At 34.1% G+C, this 18741-nt stretch overlaps 2 protein-coding genes across 5 annotated transcripts in view; one reads left to right on the top strand and one right to left on the bottom strand.

The window, feature by feature from the left end:
- Positions 1-18741, bottom strand: part of LOC141551404 (acyl-coenzyme A amino acid N-acyltransferase 1-like) — a 117735-nt gene that overhangs the window by 22168 nt on the left and 76826 nt on the right. The window contains exon 1 of one of the 4 annotated variants that reach the window (XM_074283019.1): positions 16213-16319. The exons of the other annotated variants lie outside the window; for them this stretch is intronic. The gene's annotated coding sequence lies outside the window, so the exon portion shown is untranslated. Of the gene's footprint in view, positions 1-16212; positions 16320-18741 lie in introns of those variants that run through there. 4 annotated transcript variants of the gene reach the window in all.
- LOC141551188 (uncharacterized) overlaps positions 16473-18741 on the top strand; it is an 8531-nt gene continuing 6262 nt past the window's right edge. The window contains exon 1 of the mRNA XM_074282555.1: positions 16473-16536. Within this exon, the coding sequence (XP_074138656.1) occupies positions 16473-16536 (64 nt within the window). The remainder of the gene's footprint in view (positions 16537-18741) is intronic.

The following is an 18741-nucleotide window of genomic DNA, read 5'->3' as shown; positions in this document are numbered from 1 at the left end:
AACACCTGATTTTTACTTCGCTGATATTTTTTTATAAGTCTGAAATGGAGTCATGGCATTTCATTACATAAAGATCAATTTTCAGACATATCCATTTCTCCAATATTGTATGATGATACTCTAAAAAGCCCTGAATTTGAATCAACACCACAGCCCATCGCTTCCTAATTAGCATCTGAAGCCTAACTTTTCTATACCATAACTCGGACCTAGGTTACAATTATAATATTTCCTTCTTGCTAGATTCTCTATCAGGACCACTCAGAAATAGGTTTCATATGACTTTAAAAAGGGAGATATACAAGTTAAATATAATCTAAAATAATATTTTTAGAGATGATTCTTTGGAACAGATTTGCAAAATACACAACCTTAAGAGTCTATTTCAATATGTGACCGTGGGCAAGTCACTTAACCCCAATTGCCTTAGCAAAAAAAAATAAATAAATAAAAATAAAAATAAAAATCATGTTCCTGTGTTTGAAGCCAGACATCCTTCACCAAAAATGGGGAAGGATGAGCTCATCAGGCAGGATCAGTTATAGAATTATATAGAATCTGATTCAGCATATCTCAGTTCAGCTTCTTTCTCTTCTATCCTATTTCCAGGAAACAAAGACAGAACTGTGGCATCCATATAGAGTCAGGGAACCTATACAAAACCAGACTACTCTTCTCTCCAAAGAAATCATGAGCCAGGCATACACATTAATCAATCAGCAATAATAATCAATCAATTAAGCATTTATTAAGCCTACTATTTATGTACTAGACGTTGGTCTAGGAGCTGGGAATATAAAAACAAAAGTTTGATAGTTTCTGCCTTCAAGGAGTTTACAATCTACCAGAGGGATATATAGCCACAGAATAAAGATGTAAAAAGACTTTGTGAGGAAGATGTTAACAGCTAAAGGGATCAGAAAAGACCTGCCAAGATGAAGTCAGGAACTATATGAACACAATTTTAAAACACTTTCCATAAATAAAATCAGATCTAAACAATGGGGAAAATGTAAATTACTCATAGATAGGCTGAGTTAATATAATAAAAATGACGATTCTATCTAAATTAATCTACTTGTGCATTGCCATACCAATCAAACTGCCAAAAAATTATTTTATAGAGCTAGAAAAAGTAATTACAAAATTCATCTGGAAAAAGAAAAGGTCTAGAATATCAAGAGAATTAATGGAGGGGAAATGCAAAGAATAGTGGCTTAGCAATATCAGACTTAAAACAATTTTCTAAAGTGAGTCACCAAAACCATTTGGTATTACCTAAGAAATAGATGAGAGCAGTGAAATGGGTTAGGTACATAAGACACAATAGTCACTCTATTGTTTGATAAATCCAAAGACACTAGTTTCTGGGATAAAAGCTCACTATCTCACAAAATTGCTGGGGAAACTATAAAATAGTATAGCAGAAACTAGGAATAGACAAACATCTCACACCCTATACCAGGATAAGGTTGCAATGGGTACATGATGTAGACATAAAGGATGATACTATAAGCAAATTAGGAGAGGAACAGATAGTGTACCTATTAGATCTTTGGAGAAGGAAGGAATTTATGACCAAACAAGAAATAGAGAACATTTTAAGAATTGCAAAATGAATAATTTTGATTGCATTAAATTAAAATTTTTTGCAGAAACAAAACCAATCAGCCAAGATTAGAAAGGAAGCAGAAAGCTCCGTAATAGTTTACAGTCAGGATTTCTGATAAAAACTTTACTTCTAAAATATATGGATAACTGACTCAAATTTATAAGAATACACACAGGCATTCCCCAATTAATACTGGTCAAAGGATATGAACAGATAATTTCCAGATGAAGAAACTAAAACCATCTATAGTTGTAGGGGAAAAAAATGCTCTAAATCACTATTGATTAGAGAAATGAAAATTAAGACAACTCTGACATACCACTACACACCTGTCAGATTGGCTAAGATGACAGGAAAAGATTATGATTAATGTTGGAGGGGATGTGGGAAAACTGGGACACTGATAAATGATAAATGTTAGTGAAATTGTGAACTGATTCAGCCACTCTGGAGAGCAATTTGGAACAGTGCCCCAAAACCTATAAAACTGTGCATACCCTTTAATATAGCAGTATTACTACTAGGTATAGAAAGGACCCACATGTACAAAAATGTTTGTAGCATTTCTTTTTTGTAGTGGCAAAAAATTTAAAAATGAGTAGATGTCCATTGGTTGAGGAATGGCTGAATAAATTATGGTATATGAATGTAATGTTCTATTAAGAAATGATGGACAAGCTGATTTTAGAAAAATCTGGAAAGACATACATGAGCTGATGCTTAGTGAAGTGAGAAGAATCAGGAAAACATTGTACATGGAAACAAGAAGATTGTATGATGATCAACTATGAGGCTTAGCTCTTTCTTAATAATTGAGTGATCCAGCAAATTAAAAAAAAAAAATTGGTCGGAAAATTCCATCTGCATCCAGAGAACTATGGAGACTAAATTGAAGCATGCTATTTTCAACCTTATTTTCTTTTTTCTTTCTCATAGTTTTTCCCTTTTGTTCTGATTTTCCCCCAACATGACTCAAATGGAATATGTTAAAAATGAATGTACACTTCTATAACCTAAAAAGATTTTTAAATTTTTTTAAAAGAGGGGGCGGAGCCAAGATGGCGGAGAAGAAACACACGACTCTGTGAACGTCCTTACTCCCTCACAACCAATTAGATAAATCATCCTCAGAAATAGCGCTGGACTGACAGATACCACAAGGACTGGAAACAAGGACTTACCAGCTGAAGAGAATCTGGAGTTTCAACAGAAAAGGTCAGTTCCCAGGGGAGGAAGAAGAGAGGCCAGCACAGACTGCTGGGTGCTAGCACACTGCACTGATCGTGCTGGGAAGGGCTCTGGGATCAGAGAAGCCACTGAGATAGAGGAATCTGGTACAGGCTGTTAGCTCTTCTCTGCTTATAATATAGCAGTTCAGAAGGGAAATCTAAACACTTTAAAAATTCAGATAGATTAGATTTTCCCGGATCCTGGGGGTGACTCAGCAGATCTCCGCACCAGGGGGTGTGGCCTCAGCTCCCACCTAAGACTAGTTAAGAGATTGACAAGGGCAGATACGGCCCAAGGCAACACACACTGCCTAGCTCAGCTGAAGGGTGTGGAACTCAGCTCCAGGAAGTCCCAGAGAAGCGGACCTTTGAACTAGGGGCCACGGTTTCTGGCAGACACTTCCAGTTTGAGCGCAGGGGCTTTTCACCTCACCTGCTGCAGACATCCACACCCCACCAGGAAGCACAGACTGGGCTTTGTGCCTTCTTTACTTCAATCTCAAACCTCAGGGAAGCCGCTAGAACACAGCGCCCTCGGGGCACAGCAGTGCTAGTCACCTCTGAGGCACTTCCAGGGAGGGGGTGGGGAACTCTCTCCCAGAGCTCTATCTTAGCTCAGGCCCAAGAACCGCTGCATCCATCCGGTCTGGGAGGAAGCTGGTAAAGAAGTAAATAAATAATTTCCTACCCCAGGGACAGACCCCAAAAGATTTTTTAAATATGAACAAAAAAGCCAGAAAAACTATAAATTCCTTCTACACAGAGAAAGAGCGGGTATCCAACCCCGAGGAAGTTAACAGCAGAGAGTCAGCAGATAACAACCTAAAGGGGAACGATTCCTGCCCCCCATCACATAACTCTCTCCTAGAAGAGACTATTAAAAAGTTAAGGGAGTTTGAAGAAAAATGGGGAAAGGAAAGGGAAGCTATGATAGAGAATAACAACATCCTGAAATTGGAGTTGGAAAAAATAAAGAATTCACAGGAGATGCAGGGAAACAAAATTTATGAATTAGAAAAGGTTAAAAAATCACAGGAAAGTAGGATTTCTGAATTGGAAAAGATAAAAAAGTCTCAAGAAAATAGAATTTCTGAAATGGAAAAAGAAAATAATTCTCAAAAAAAAATTAGGGAAATGGAAAAAAATTCAATAGAGCAAAATAATTCATTTAAAAATGAAATTGGGCATTTACAAAAAGAACTAAAAACTGTGAAAGAAGAAAATAACTCCTTAAAAGTCAGGATGGAACAAATAGAAATGAATGATTCACAGAGAACCCAAGAATCAGTCAAACAAAACAAAAAAAATGAGAAGCTGGAGAACAATGTCAAATACTTACTGGGAAAATCTATAGACCTGGAAAATAGATCTAGGAGAGATAATCTGCGGATCATTGGACTTCCAGAAAACTATGACCAAAAAAAGAGCCTAGATTCTATTTTACAGGAAATTATCAAAGAGAACTGTCCAGAGATAATAGAAACAGAAGGGAAAGTAGATGTGGAAAGAATTCATCGAACTCCTTCTGAAATAGACCCTAAAAAAAGAACACCACGGAATATAGTGGCTAAGCTGCAGAATTACCACACAAAAGAGGAAATCCTGCAAGCAGCTAGAAAAAAAAAAAATTTAAATACCAAGGTGCCACAATAAGGGTCACTCAAGATCTGGCTGCCTCCACATTAAAAGACAAAAGGGCCTGGAACCTGATATTCCGTAAGGCAAAAGATCAAGGACTGCAACCAAGAATGAACTACCCAGCTAAGTTTAGCATCTTTTTCCATGGAAGAAGATGGTCATTCAATGAAATAAAGGAATTCTATATGTTTCTAAGAAAAAAACCAGACTTAAACAGAAAATTTGATCTACATCCACAAGACTGAAGAGAAACAGAAAAAGGTACACAGAACCCTTGAGAACTGTAACTCTGTTGTGGGTATATAAAAAGTACTCAAGGATAATTTGATTTTACTGATATAAAAGAAAAAAAGAGGGTGTAGTAAAGGGAAGGAGGTCGTTTCAGAAAAAGGGGAAGGAATGATAAAAAGAGGGAAACTACATCCCAGGAAGAGGCATAGAAAATGCACCATATCTGAGGGAATTTAGTAAGGGGGAGAATCATTGTGTGAATCTCACTCTCATCAGGAGAGGCTCAAAGAGTAAATAATTAACATATTTGTTTTTCAGAGAATTTTCTCTCACCTCATTAAAAGGGGAGAGAGAAAAAGGAAAAAGGAAAAGGAGAATAAGTGAAGGGACTTGGAGGGAGGGGGGAGGGATGCTAAAAAAAAGGGAGGGTTGCGCGTCACAAGGGGGGGTCTGTAAATTAAATATTGGGGAGGGGGATCAGGGGGGTCAAGGGAAAAAAGCATAATCTGGGGATAATATGATGGCAGGAAATACAGAATTAGTAATTTTAACTGTAAATGTGAATGGGATGAACGATCCCATCAAACGGAGACGGATAGCAGATTGGATCAAAAATCAGAACCTTACAATATGTTGTCTGCAGGAAACACACTTAAAGCAGGGAGATACATACAGAGTAAAGGTAAAAGGTTGGAGCAGAATCTATTATGCTTCAAGTAAAGCCAAAAAAGCAGGGGTAGCTATCCTTATCTCAGATCAAGCAAAAGCAGAAGTTGATTTAATTAAAAGAGATAAGGAAGGAAACTATATACTGCTGAAAGGTAGCATAAATAATGAAGCCATATCGATACTAAACATATATGCACCAAGTGGTATAGCATCTAACTTTCTAAAGGAAAAGTTAAGAGAGTTGCAAGAAGAAATAGACAGTGAAACTATAATAGTGGGAGATCTCAACCTTGCAATCTCAGATTTAGACAAATCAAACCACAAAACAAACAAGAAAGAAATTAAAAAAGTAAATAGAACATTAGAAAAACTAGGTATGATAGACCTTTGGAGAAAACTGAATGGCAATAGAAAGGAATATACTTTCTTCTCAGCAGTTCATGGATCCTATACAAAAATTGACCATATATTAGGACATAAAGATCTCAAAATTAAATGTTGGAAGGCAGAAATAATAAATGCCTTCTTCTCAGACCACAATGCAATAAAAGCTACATTCAGTAAAAAATTAGGGATAAATAGACCAAAAAGTAATTGGAAACTGAATGATCTCATCTTAAAGAATGACTGGGTGAAAGAGCAAATTATAGAAACAATAATTTCACCCAAGATAATGACAATGATGAGACATCATACCAAAATCTGTGGGATGCAGCTAAAGCAGTAATAAGGGGAAATTTTATATCTTTAGAGGCTTATTTGAAGAAAATAGAGAAAGAGAAGATTAACGAATTGGGCTTGCAACTTAAAAGGCTAGAAAAAGACCAAATTAAAAACCCCCAACCAAATACTAAACTTGAAATACAAAAATTAAAAGGAGAAATCAATAATATTGAAAGTAAAAACACTATTGAATTAATAAATAAAACCAAGAGTTGGTTTTATGAAAAATCCAATAAAATAGATAAAACCTTTGGTAAATCTGATCAGAAAAAAGAAAGAGGAAAATCAAATTGTTAGTCTTACAAATGAAAAGGGGGATCTTTCCACCAATGAAGAGGAAATTAGAGAAATAATAAGGAGTTACTTTGCCCAACTTTATGCCAATAAATATGATAACTTAAGTGAAACGGATGACTTCCTCCAAAAATATAGGCTCCCTAGATTAACAGAGGAGGACATAAATTGCTTAAATAGTCCCATTTCAGAAAAAGAAATAGAACAAGCTATTAATCAACTCCCCAGGAAAAAATCCCCAGGACCAGATGGATTCACATGTGAATTCTACCAAACATTTAAAGAACAATTAGCCCCAATGTTATATAAATTATTTGAAAAAATAGGGGATGAAGGAGTCCTACCAAATTCCTTTTATGACACAGACATGGTACTGATACCTAAACCTGGTAGATCGAAAACTGAGAAAGAAAATTATAGACCAATCTCCTTAATGAATATTGATGCTAAAATCTTAAATAAGATATTAGCAAAAAGACTTCAGAAAATCATCTCCAAGATAATACACTATGATCAAGTAGGATTTATTCCAGGAATGCAGGGCTGGTTTAATATTAGGAAAACTATTAATATAATTGACCATATTAATAATCAAATTAGTAAGAACCATATGATCATCTCAATAGATGCAGAAAAAGCATTTGACAAAATCCAACATCCATTCCTACTAAAAACTCTTGAGAGTATAGGAATAAATGGATTATTCCTTAGAATAATCAGGAGTATATATTTAAGACCGTCAGTAAGCATAATATGCAATAGAAATAAACTGCAACCTTTCCCAGTAAGATCAGGAGTGAAACAAGGTTGCCCACTATCACCATTACTATTCAATATAGTACTAGAAACGCTAGCCTCGGCAATAAGAGCCGAGAAAAAGATTCAAGGAATTAGAGTAGGAAATGAGGAAATCAAACTATCACTTTTTGCAGATGACATGATGGTATACTTAGAGAACCCCAAAGACTCTGCTAAAAAGCTACTAGAAATAATTCAAAATTTCAGCAAAGTGGCAGGATACAAAATAAATCCACATAAATCCTCGGCATTTTTATATATCACTAACAAAATGCAACAGCAAGAGATACAAAGAGAAATTCCATTCCAAACAAATGTTGAGAGTATAAAATATTTGGGAATCCATCTACCAAAGAAAAGTCAGGAATTATATGAGAAAAATTACAAAACACTTGCCACAAAAATAAAATCAGATTTAAATAATTGGAAAGACATTCAGTGCTCTTGGATAGGCCGAGCGAATATAATAAAGATGACAATACTCCCCAAACTAATCTATTTATTCAGTGCTATACCAATCAGACTCCCAAGAAACTATTTTAATGACCTAGAAAAAATAACAACAAAATTCATATGGAAGAATAAAAGGTCAAGAATTGCAAGGGAACTAATGAAAAAAAACTCAGAGGAAGGTGGTCTAAGTGTACCTGATCTAAAGCTATATTATATAGCAGCAGTCACCAAAACCATTTGGTATTGGCTACGAAATAGACCGGTAGATCAGTGGAACAGATTAGATACAAAGGACAAAAAAGGGTACATCTATAGCAATCTAATCTTTGACAAACCCAAAGATACCAACATTAGGGATAAAAATTCATTATTCGGAAAAAACTGTTGGGAAAACTGGAAATTAGTATGGCAGAAATTAGATATGGATCCACACTTAACACCATATACCAAGATAAGATCAAAATGGGTCCATGATTTAGGCATAAAGAGGGAGATAATAAATAGATTAGAGGAACAGAGGATAATCTACCTCTCAGACTTGTGGAGGAGGAAGGAATTTATGACCAGAGGAGAACTAGAGATCATTATTGATCACAAAATAGAAGATTTTGATTACATCAAACTAAAAAGTTTCTGTACAAGTAATACTAATGCAAACAAGATTAGAAGGGAAGTAACAAATTGGGAAAATATTTTTAAAAACAAAGGTTCTGACAAAGGTCTCATTTCCAAAATATATAGAGAACTGACCATAATTTATAAGAAACTGAACCATTCTCCAATTGATAAATGGTCAAAGGATATGAACAGACAATTCTCAGAGGAAGAAATTGAAACTATATCCACTCACATGAAAGAGTGTTCCAAATCACTACTGATCAGAGAAATGCAAATTAAGACAACTCTGAGATACCACTACACACCTGTCAGATTGGCTAAGATGACAGGAACAAATAATGACAAATGTTGGAGGGGATGTGGGGAAATTGGGACACTAATACATTGCTGGTGGAGTTGTGAAAGAATCCAGCCATTCTGGAGAGCAATCTGGAATTATGCCCAAAAAGTTATCAAACTGTGCATACCCTTTGACCCAGCAGCGCTACTACTGGGATTATATCCCAAAGAAATACTAAAGAGCGGAAAGAGACATATATGTGCCAAAATGTTTGTGGCAGCTCTTTTTGTTGTAGCTAGAAACTGGAAGATGAATGGATGTCCATCAGTTGGAGAATGGTTGGGTAAATTGTGGTATATGAAGGTTATGGAATATTATTGCTCGGTAAGAAATGACCAGCAGGAGGAATACAGAGAGGCCTGGAGAGACTTAAATCAACTGATGCTGAGTGAAATGAGCAGAACCAGAAGATCACTGTACACTTCAACAACAATACTGTATGAGGATGTATTCTGATGGAAGTGGAAATCTTCAACATAAAGAAGATCCAACTCACTTCCAGTTGATCAATGATGGACAGAGGTAGCTACACCCAGAGAAGAAACACTGGGAGGGGAATGTAAATTGTTAGCACTAATATCTGTCTGCCCAGGTTGCATGTACCTTCGGATTCTAATGTTTATTGTGCAACAAGAAAATGATATTCGCACACATGTATTGTACCTAGACTATATTGTAACACATGTAAAATGTATGGTATTGCCTGTCGTCGGGGGGAGGGAATAGAGGGAGGGGGGGTAATTTGGAAAAATGAATACAAGGGATAATATTATTATATATATATATATATATATATATATATATATATATATATATATATATATAATAAAAAAAAATTAAAAAAAAAAAAAAAAAAAGAAAAGAAAAGAAAAGGGGCGACCCAAGATCCAAGACCTTAGTATGACAGAAGATTTCCTGGAAAAGATGGCATGTGACTTGGATTTTCAAAGATGGTCAAGGTTTCAATATAACAAAGGGAGAAATGAATGAGACAAACATTTCATACTTGATTTAAATTTATGGCAAATATTCAGAGATAAGAAAGTCTTATTTTCCTTATAAAGCAGAAACAATCAGGATTATGATTTTACTGCTCAGGGTGTGCCAAATGCAGAAAGTTCTTCTTGAATCTAAGTCATTCAATGATTGGTCCTAAAGGAAAACAAACAAACAAACAAACAAACAAAATAAAAAAATAAAATAAAATAAAATAAAAAATTAAAAAATAAAAATAAATAAATGAAAAAAAAAAAAAAAAAAAGATAATGACAATGATGAGACATCATACCAAAATCTGTGGGATGCAGCTAAAGCAGTAATAAGGGGAAATTTTATATCTTTAGAGGCTTATTTGAAGAAAATAGAGAAAGAGAAGATTAACGAATTGGGCTTGCAACTTAAAAGGCTAGAAAAAGACCAAATTAAAAACCCCCAACCAAATACTAAACTTGAAATACAAAAATTAAAAGGAGAAATCAATAATATTGAAAGTAAAAACACTATTGAATTAATAAATAAAACCAAGAGTTGGTTTTATGAAAAATCCAATAAAATAGATAAAACCTTTGGTAAATCTGATCAGAAAAAAGAAAGAGGAAAATCAAATTGTTAGTCTTACAAATGAAAAGGGGGATCTTTCCACCAATGAAGAGGAAATTAGAGAAATAATAAGGAGTTACTTTGCCCAACTTTATGCCAATAAATATGATAACTTAAGTGAAACGGATGACTTCCTCCAAAAATATAGGCTCCCTAGATTAACAGAGGAGGACATAAATTGCTTAAATAGTCCCATTTCAGAAAAAGAAATAGAACAAGCTATTAATCAACTCCCCAGGAAAAAATCCCCAGGACCAGATGGATTCACATGTGAATTCTACCAAACATTTAAAGAACAATTAGCCCCAATGTTATATAAATTATTTGAAAAAATAGGGGATGAAGGAGTCCTACCAAATTCCTTTTATGACACAGACATGGTACTGATACCTAAACCTGGTAGATCGAAAACTGAGAAAGAAAATTATAGACCAATCTCCTTAATGAATATTGATGCTAAAATCTTAAATAAGATATTAGCAAAAAGACTTCAGAAAATCATCTCCAAGATAATACACTATGATCAAGTAGGATTTATTCCAGGAATGCAGGGCTGGTTTAATATTAGGAAAACTATTAATATAATTGACCATATTAATAATCAAATTAGTAAGAACCATATGATCATCTCAATAGATGCAGAAAAAGCATTTGACAAAATCCAACATCCATTCCTACTAAAAACTCTTGAGAGTATAGGAATAAATGGACTATTCCTTATAATAATCAGGAGCATATATTTAAGACCGTCAGTAAGCATAATATGCAATAGAAATAAACTACAACCTTTCCCAGTAAGATCAGGAGTGAAACAAGGTTGCCCACTATCACCATTACTATTCAATATAGTACTAGAAATGCTAGCCTCGGCAATAAGAGCCGAGAAAAAGATTCAAGGAATTAGAGTAGGAAATGAGGAAATCAAACTATCACTTTTTGCAGATGACATGATGGTATACTTAGAGAACCCCAAAGACTCTGCTAAAAAGCTACTAGAAATAATTCAAAATTTCAGCAAAGTGGCAGGATTCAAAATAAATCCACATAAATCCTCAGCATTTTTATATATCACTAACAAAATGCAACAGCAAGAGATACAAAGAGAAATTCCATTCCAAACAAATGTTGAGAGTATAAAGTATTTGGGAATCCATCTACCAAAGAAAAGTCAGGAATTATATGAGAAAAATTACAAAACACTTGCCACAAAAATAAAGTCAGATTTAAATAATCCGAAAGATATTAAATGCTCTTGGATAGGCCGAGCGAATATAATAAAGATGACAATACTCCCCAAACTAATCTATTTATTTAGTGCTATACCAATCAGACTCCCAAGAAACTATTTCAATGACCTAGAAAAAAGAACAACAAAATTCATATGGAAGAATAAAAGGTCGAGAATTGCAAGGGATCTAATGAAAAAAAACTCAGAGGAAGGTGGTCTAAGTGTACCTGATCTAAAGCTATATTATATAGCAGCAGTCACCAAAACCATTTGGTATTGGCTACGAAATAGACCGGTAGATCAGTGGAACAGATTAGATACAAAGGACAAAAAAGGATACATCTATAGCAATCTAATCTTTGACAAACCCAAAGATACCAACATAAGGATAAAAATTCATTATTTGGAAAAAACTGTTGGGAAAACTGGAAATATGGCAGAAATTAGATATGGATCCACACTTAACACCATATACCAAGATAAGATCAAAATGGGTCCATGATTTAGGCATAAAGAGGGAGATAATAAATAGATTAGAGGAACAGAGGATAGTCTACCTCTTAGACCTGTGGAGGAGGAAGGAATTTATGACCAGAGGAGAATTAGAGATCATTATTGATCACAAAATAGAAGATTTTGATTACATCAAACTAAAAAGTTTCTGTACAAACAATACTAATGCAAACAAGATTAGAAGGGAAGTAACAAACTGGGAAAATATTTTTAAAAGCAAAGGTTCTGACAAAGGTCTCATTTCCAAAACATATAGAGAACTGACCCTAATTTATAAGAAACCGAACCATTCTCCAATTGATAAATGGTCAAAGGATATGAACAGACAATTCTCAGATGAAGAAATTGAAACTATATCCACTCACATGAAAGAGTGTTCCAAATCACTATTGATCAGAGAAATGCAAATTAAGACAACTCTGAGATACCACTACACACCTGTCAGATTGGCTAAGATGACAGGAACAAATAATGATGAATGTTGGAGAGGATGTGGGAAAACTGGGACACTAATACATTGCTGGTGGAGTTGTGAAAGAATCCAGCCATTCTGGAGAGCAATTTGGAACTATGCCCAAAAAGTTATCAAACTGTGCATACCTTTTGACCCAGCAGTGCTACTACTGGGCTTATATCCCAAAGAGATCTTAAAGAAAGAAAAGGGATCCATATGTGCAAGAATGTTTGTGGCAGTCCTCTTTGTAGTGGCCAGAAACTGGAAACTGTGTGGATACCCATCAATTGGAGAATGGCTGAATAAATTGTAGTATATGAATATTATGGAATATTATTGTTTCGTAAGAAATGACCAACAGGACCTAACCATTCTCCAATTGATGGGCATCCATTCATTTTCCAGTTTCTAGCCACTACAAAAAGGGCTACCACAAACATTTTGGCACATACAGATCCCTTTCAGCTCTTTAGTATTTCTTTGGGATATAAGCCCAATAACAGCACTGCTGGGTCATGCTCAAAGGTTAAAAACATGTTGGCTAGACTTAGTGATTTTTTTTTAATTCCAATTTTTCATTTACTTTTTTGTGTTCTGTGTCTTGGTCCTAGATTCCTAGAGATCTAGGATTAATAATTTTTAAGCATCATGACTTTGGTTTTGATTCTTTAGCTTTCACTCTAATTAACTCAACTTTCAAATCTCTTTTTTCTCTTCAGTATACAATCACAATCAATTACACCCATTTGTCTTGGTGATTTTCAGTCAGCTGAGAACCATTTCTTCCATTTTTAATTCTTCATTCTCATTCAATCTCTCCCTTTCTAGCTGTTTTTCATTTGTGTTCGACCTCTTCATGGCACCCGTTTGAGGTTTTCTTGGCAAAGATACTAAAGTGGTTTGCCAATTTTTTTTATAAATGAGAAACTGTAAACAGGGTTAAATTGAGTTTCCCAGGGTCACCCAGCTATTAAGTATCAGAGGCCAGATTTGAACTCAGGAAGATGAGTTATCCTGACTCCAGGCCCAATAGTCTATCCCCTGGCATTGCTCCATTGTCCTTGCCCTTCTAGAAGACCATATCTAATTGGTTTTCCTGATTGTAGATAACAGTCTAATACCTCTCATGACATACCAAAAACTTGTCTTCTGGGCTGTCCTCCTTGAATTTATATCCAGCCATATTTTGCCTGGATTATTGAAATAACCTCCTTATTGGATCAGTAATAGAAAACAAGGTAAACTTTGGTGAATTAACTCAATTGAGAAACATCTACATGACTGAGCATTTAAAATACCAACTTCATTGTAAATAAATTTCTCTTTTTTCTCTCTCCTTCATTTCCCTAGAAATGGCTACCACTACATGCAAAAATACACACACACATATATATAAATATATATATGCATATATATAGATAGAGATACAGATATGTAAGAGAGAGAGAAAAAGGGAAGGAGGAAGGGAAGAAAGGATAGAGAAGGAAGGAGGGAGGAAGATTCTATACATATATCAGATTTTCTCTGGATACAGGTAGCATCTTATTTATCTTTTTTATTTAGGTATTTACAGTAGTCAAAATGACTTGTTCACTTACTCTTAAAATAATATTGGAGTTACTGTATATAGTATTCTCTTGGTTCTTATTTCACTCTTTAGTATTATATTAAACCTCCTCCCTCCTTCCTTTCTCCTCACAACAAACTACCCTTTCTAGTTGGGATCCCTTCTTGGTATATAAAAATCATGGGATGGAGATATAAGATGATTTCCTAGTTAATGGGGTGGCTTCATCCTTCATCTCTTGACTGTAGGACTTAATTTTTTTTGTAACTTTTAATTGTGATTTGTGTAAAACAAAATTCAATGGTGAGGGCAAGGGGTAGCAGGCACAGTGAAAAGTGGGAGAAATTTTGGTTTCTATTTTCCTTTTTCCCCTTCCTTTCTACTACCACTTTCCCCTACACCCCCACTGCTTATCTATTGCCTAAGCATTCATTCTTAGTAGTGTTATGATGAGTTCTCAAAATATTCAATTCAAATGGAAAAAATAATTTCTTGTAATTAATGTTTTAAAAAATGATACCCTCACAACAACCCTACCATTCAAGTGTTTCAACAATCCCTTAGTATCTGTCACCAACAAGTTTTTGTTTTGTTTTGTTCTTTGCACGAATCAGGGTTCTAGTTCCAATTCTGAGGTTAGGAACCATACACCATCAAAATCTGTCAATATGTCCTTGCTACAGACCCAATCTTAAAATTTACTCAACAAATTTCTGTAAAATCTGAAACACCATTTAAATATTAATTCTTATTAGTTAATAAGCACAGGTAGAACAATAATTCTTTTGCATTTTATTTTTAAATTTTTGAATATTTTGTAGGTTTAAGCATTTTCCTAGTATCTTTTACATAATTTCTTATACTTCTTGCTTCACTTTTATTTTGCTTCATTTTTTCCGAATTTTCTCTTGTTCCTTGCTTCAGATGATTCATATATTTTTTTTTTGTATTTCTTTGCTTCTTTGAATTTCTAGGTCAATTATAGTCAAAAAGTAGATTATCACTGTGGAAACCTGAAAACTATTCCCTAGCCTTAGCATATCTTCAAACAAGAACCTTCAAAGTCAACCATACAAACTCTCTCACACTTCTGCCTTCCAGAAATTGGGGGTGGGAAGGAGAATGTCTATCATAAATCATGATGAAACAATATCTTCCTTCAAGAACTTAGGACTGCCTCAATACCTCACAATACAGATGAGCTGTCACACACTGAAACATACATGGACTCAAAAAGAGGGAGAATAGCAATGGACGATATGGATAGCACTTAAGGTTGGGGTGATGAAAGGGGTGATATGATTTGAACTTAGGGTTAGAGAGAATTAAAAAGAAAGAATCATGTATAATGATTTTAGTGAAAACTTTTGGACTAGGACTTTAGAAAGTAAACAAAGGTTAAACACTTTAGGCCCCTGAGATACCTAAAACAATTAAAGGATTCAATTTTTATAGAAATCAATCATTACTCTTCCTTAGAACTAACTTTCAACCAGTGAAAAGAGATAGAAAAGAAGAAAAGAATCTTAAAAGAAAATTGAGAAGGAGAAGAAAGTAAGAGACATTAAAGGAAGGAAAGGAATTACTGATGACAGTAACAGAAACAATAGAGAAGAAAATATAAGGAAAGAAAGTGGAATATAGAATAAATGGAACAAAAAAAAAAACAAAGGAGAAAGAGAAGAAAGGTTGACTGGATAAAGAGATGAAAACCTAAAGTTACAAAATTATATCACAAAAACTGGAATCTGTTAGAATTCAAAACCTTTACTTTAAAATTCCAATAATTAAAATTACATCAACATGCATATATAGTTATTATAGTTCTGCATTTTTATACAGTAGAGTTTTACTATAAGGAGAAAAGGGGAGAAGCCAGAAAGAAAGAGAAAAGAAAAAAGAAAAGATTAAAAGAAAAGACAGGAGAGAAGAAAAAGAGGAGAGAAGATAAGGAAAAAATAATTTAGTAGAATTATGATGGAGGAGAAAAGAGGAAGATAGTCAGGTCACCTATCAACATTTCGCAACAGTCTCATACACTCCCCCCAAAACACACCATCACCATTAGCTTTGTAGCAGGTAGTCAAGGTCATACCCAAACACACCACTGCTACCAGCATTGCCACCACTAGCAGCAACTGAATATACCTTTGAAAAAATCATAGCCTACCAATTACAACTGGAATCTATAGACTGCTGACCCAAAAAACCAATAAACTATTGAAATAGCAAAGGAAATAACAAACCTCAAGTTTTCATCCAATTCACTAGACTAACAAAACCAGCTTTACCCTCTACTTTTATCTGAACTACCAACTTGATCTCTTCTTCCTCTGTGACTGCTGTGGATTCAGGTTTTTTGGTCAAATTTCATGGACTAAAGCTGTAGGTTGGCTATTTTTACTGTTGCCTAATGCCCCACCCAGTCTTAGCTACAAAAGCCTCTTTGTGACATTTCATTGGTAGGCCTTCATTATGACAGTTGCAGCTAAAGTAAAAAGTAAAAATGGTATTCATCGGAAAAACAACATTTGATATCATCCACTTCGTTTTAATGGGCATAAAGGAAAGTGAAAGGATTTTTTTCCCAGAAGAAAAAGTTAAAATATTTGCATAATTTAGCAAATGGGATGATATAGATGGAAGGGAATAAAAAACAGTACAAATTAAACAGAAAAAAAGTGTGTGTGTATGTATGTATGTATGTGTATATATATATATATATATATATGTATACACATATATATATATATATATATATATATATTTGAAGAGTGTGCCAGGTACCTTGAAAACAGAATTGAACAGTGGTTTAAAATAAATAATAGAGGTCATTTCTAACGTGTAAATTACCTCTTGTGGGACAATGAAATTTTATGGAGAAAAATGGCAATGTTGATCCTTAAAAAAGGCTATCAGTCATACCACTTCAGATATAGGTGGAACTACAACATGTGAACTTTGAGATCCCTCCCAACCTTGAGATTGTGATCCTATCCATAGACTGAAAAGAAATTCAGGATCAAGTTGGTTAGGACACTAAAAAGGTAAGAGATCACAAGCTATCATAAGAGAGATATCATTCTGGGAAGAATATACAGAATATTTAGCATATATTAGTTATGCTTGACTATAAAATATGAAAATTAAGGCCTTGAAAGTTTTAATCACACTTTCCTTCCCCTTATCTGAATCTATGCTGACTTCAAGGTAGTGACTTTGAAAGCAAACTACTGTTAGCTTTAAATCAAGGGGATAGCAGTTTACCAGAGGTATCAACATCAAATCTCAAGCTATGGTCTGATTTGTCAAGCCTTCCATAAATTTAAATTCCCCAACAATAGCAAACACTATTTTTCTATATTACTCAAACTAGCCTATTTATATATTCCAGAAATAGTTCATTATCATTCCCATTATTACTTGCTTTACTCAGATTTCCCTTCACCTATAAAGTCTTTACTCTTAAGCATTTTACCTATCTGTAAAAGTCTAGCTTCAGTTCCAATTCCAGCATAGAACTTCCATCTGAAAGTTCAAATGAAGTCTCTTCATCTGCATTCATTTGTATCACTCACAGATATGCCTTGTCTTATATTTCTTGCATAAGCATAATTAATTCCTGAGTAATATTGATTATTTATAACTTTAAGAGACTTAAAATTTAATTGGACAGGCCAAAAATGCATAGGAAAAAATAAATGACCATATAAGTTTATAGTTTCCATAGTATATTCCATATAGTTAGTGCTCACTGAGTATAGTGGTAGTTAGAGGTATGTGTATGGGTAGTGAAGAATACAGGAAATGGTGGGGTGGTTGTAATGTTTCAACTATGAAGCTCTGGAATTCTATTTACTGATTTGATTTCTGTGCTTTACTTTGAATGTGTTTAAAAATCCCACTCAGATATCACTATCTTCCATACAAAGGCATTCAAAATCTAAAGACACTAAATAATCTCACCTAAATGCTGACTATATATTGTATAGGCACATACACACACACACACACACACACACACACACACACACACACACACACAAATGTATATATAAACAAAGTCTTGGACAGGACTCTAAAAGAATTATAAATTTAGGTCTTGAAGTTACTTTAAATAGAGAACTATTTTAGGGAAAAGTAAAGTCCCAAAGAAATATAAATGGCTTATCCAAGGTACATAGTAAGTAGTGAGCACAACAAAAATTTAAATCCAGGTTTTGATCCTAAATCTAGTAATCTTTCTACTACATTAAAATACTTGCCTCTACTGTACAGTGTTTTAATTATCATTTAGGATAATGGCAAAAAATAATAACATAATACAAATTATATAATAGTGATATATACATATGAATATGTATACATTTCTATATGTATCCCATTTTAAAGTTTGCAAGATTCTCAATAAGCAGTTCTTTTTAGTTAATATGTACTATATATATATATATATGTATATATATATATATATGTATATATGTATATATATATATATATATATATATAGTATATTAAGATGTGCCAGGATACCAAAATGAGAAAAGAGAGGAATTTCTGAAGTCTGGCATTCAAAAGACATATATTATCAATAGCTTAAGTGGCTAAACGCTACAGAGAAACTCTTCAGGATCTCTTCATGATTCTTCTCAAAACAGAAATTGCCCCCCCCCCAAAAAAAAGACTCGTGGAGGATAGAGAGGAATAATAATACCAAAAAGACAGCTACCAAAAATATAGACATGAAATGAAACAAGAATGGAATACAATCATAGAAT

The sequence above is a fragment of the Sminthopsis crassicaudata genome, chromosome 1 (assembly GCF_048593235.1).
Source record: "Sminthopsis crassicaudata isolate SCR6 chromosome 1, ASM4859323v1, whole genome shotgun sequence".
Taxonomy (NCBI): Eukaryota; Metazoa; Chordata; class Mammalia; order Dasyuromorphia; family Dasyuridae; genus Sminthopsis; species Sminthopsis crassicaudata.
Note: the sequence above shows the minus strand (reverse complement) of the source record. Positions and strands in the feature narration are given on the sequence as shown.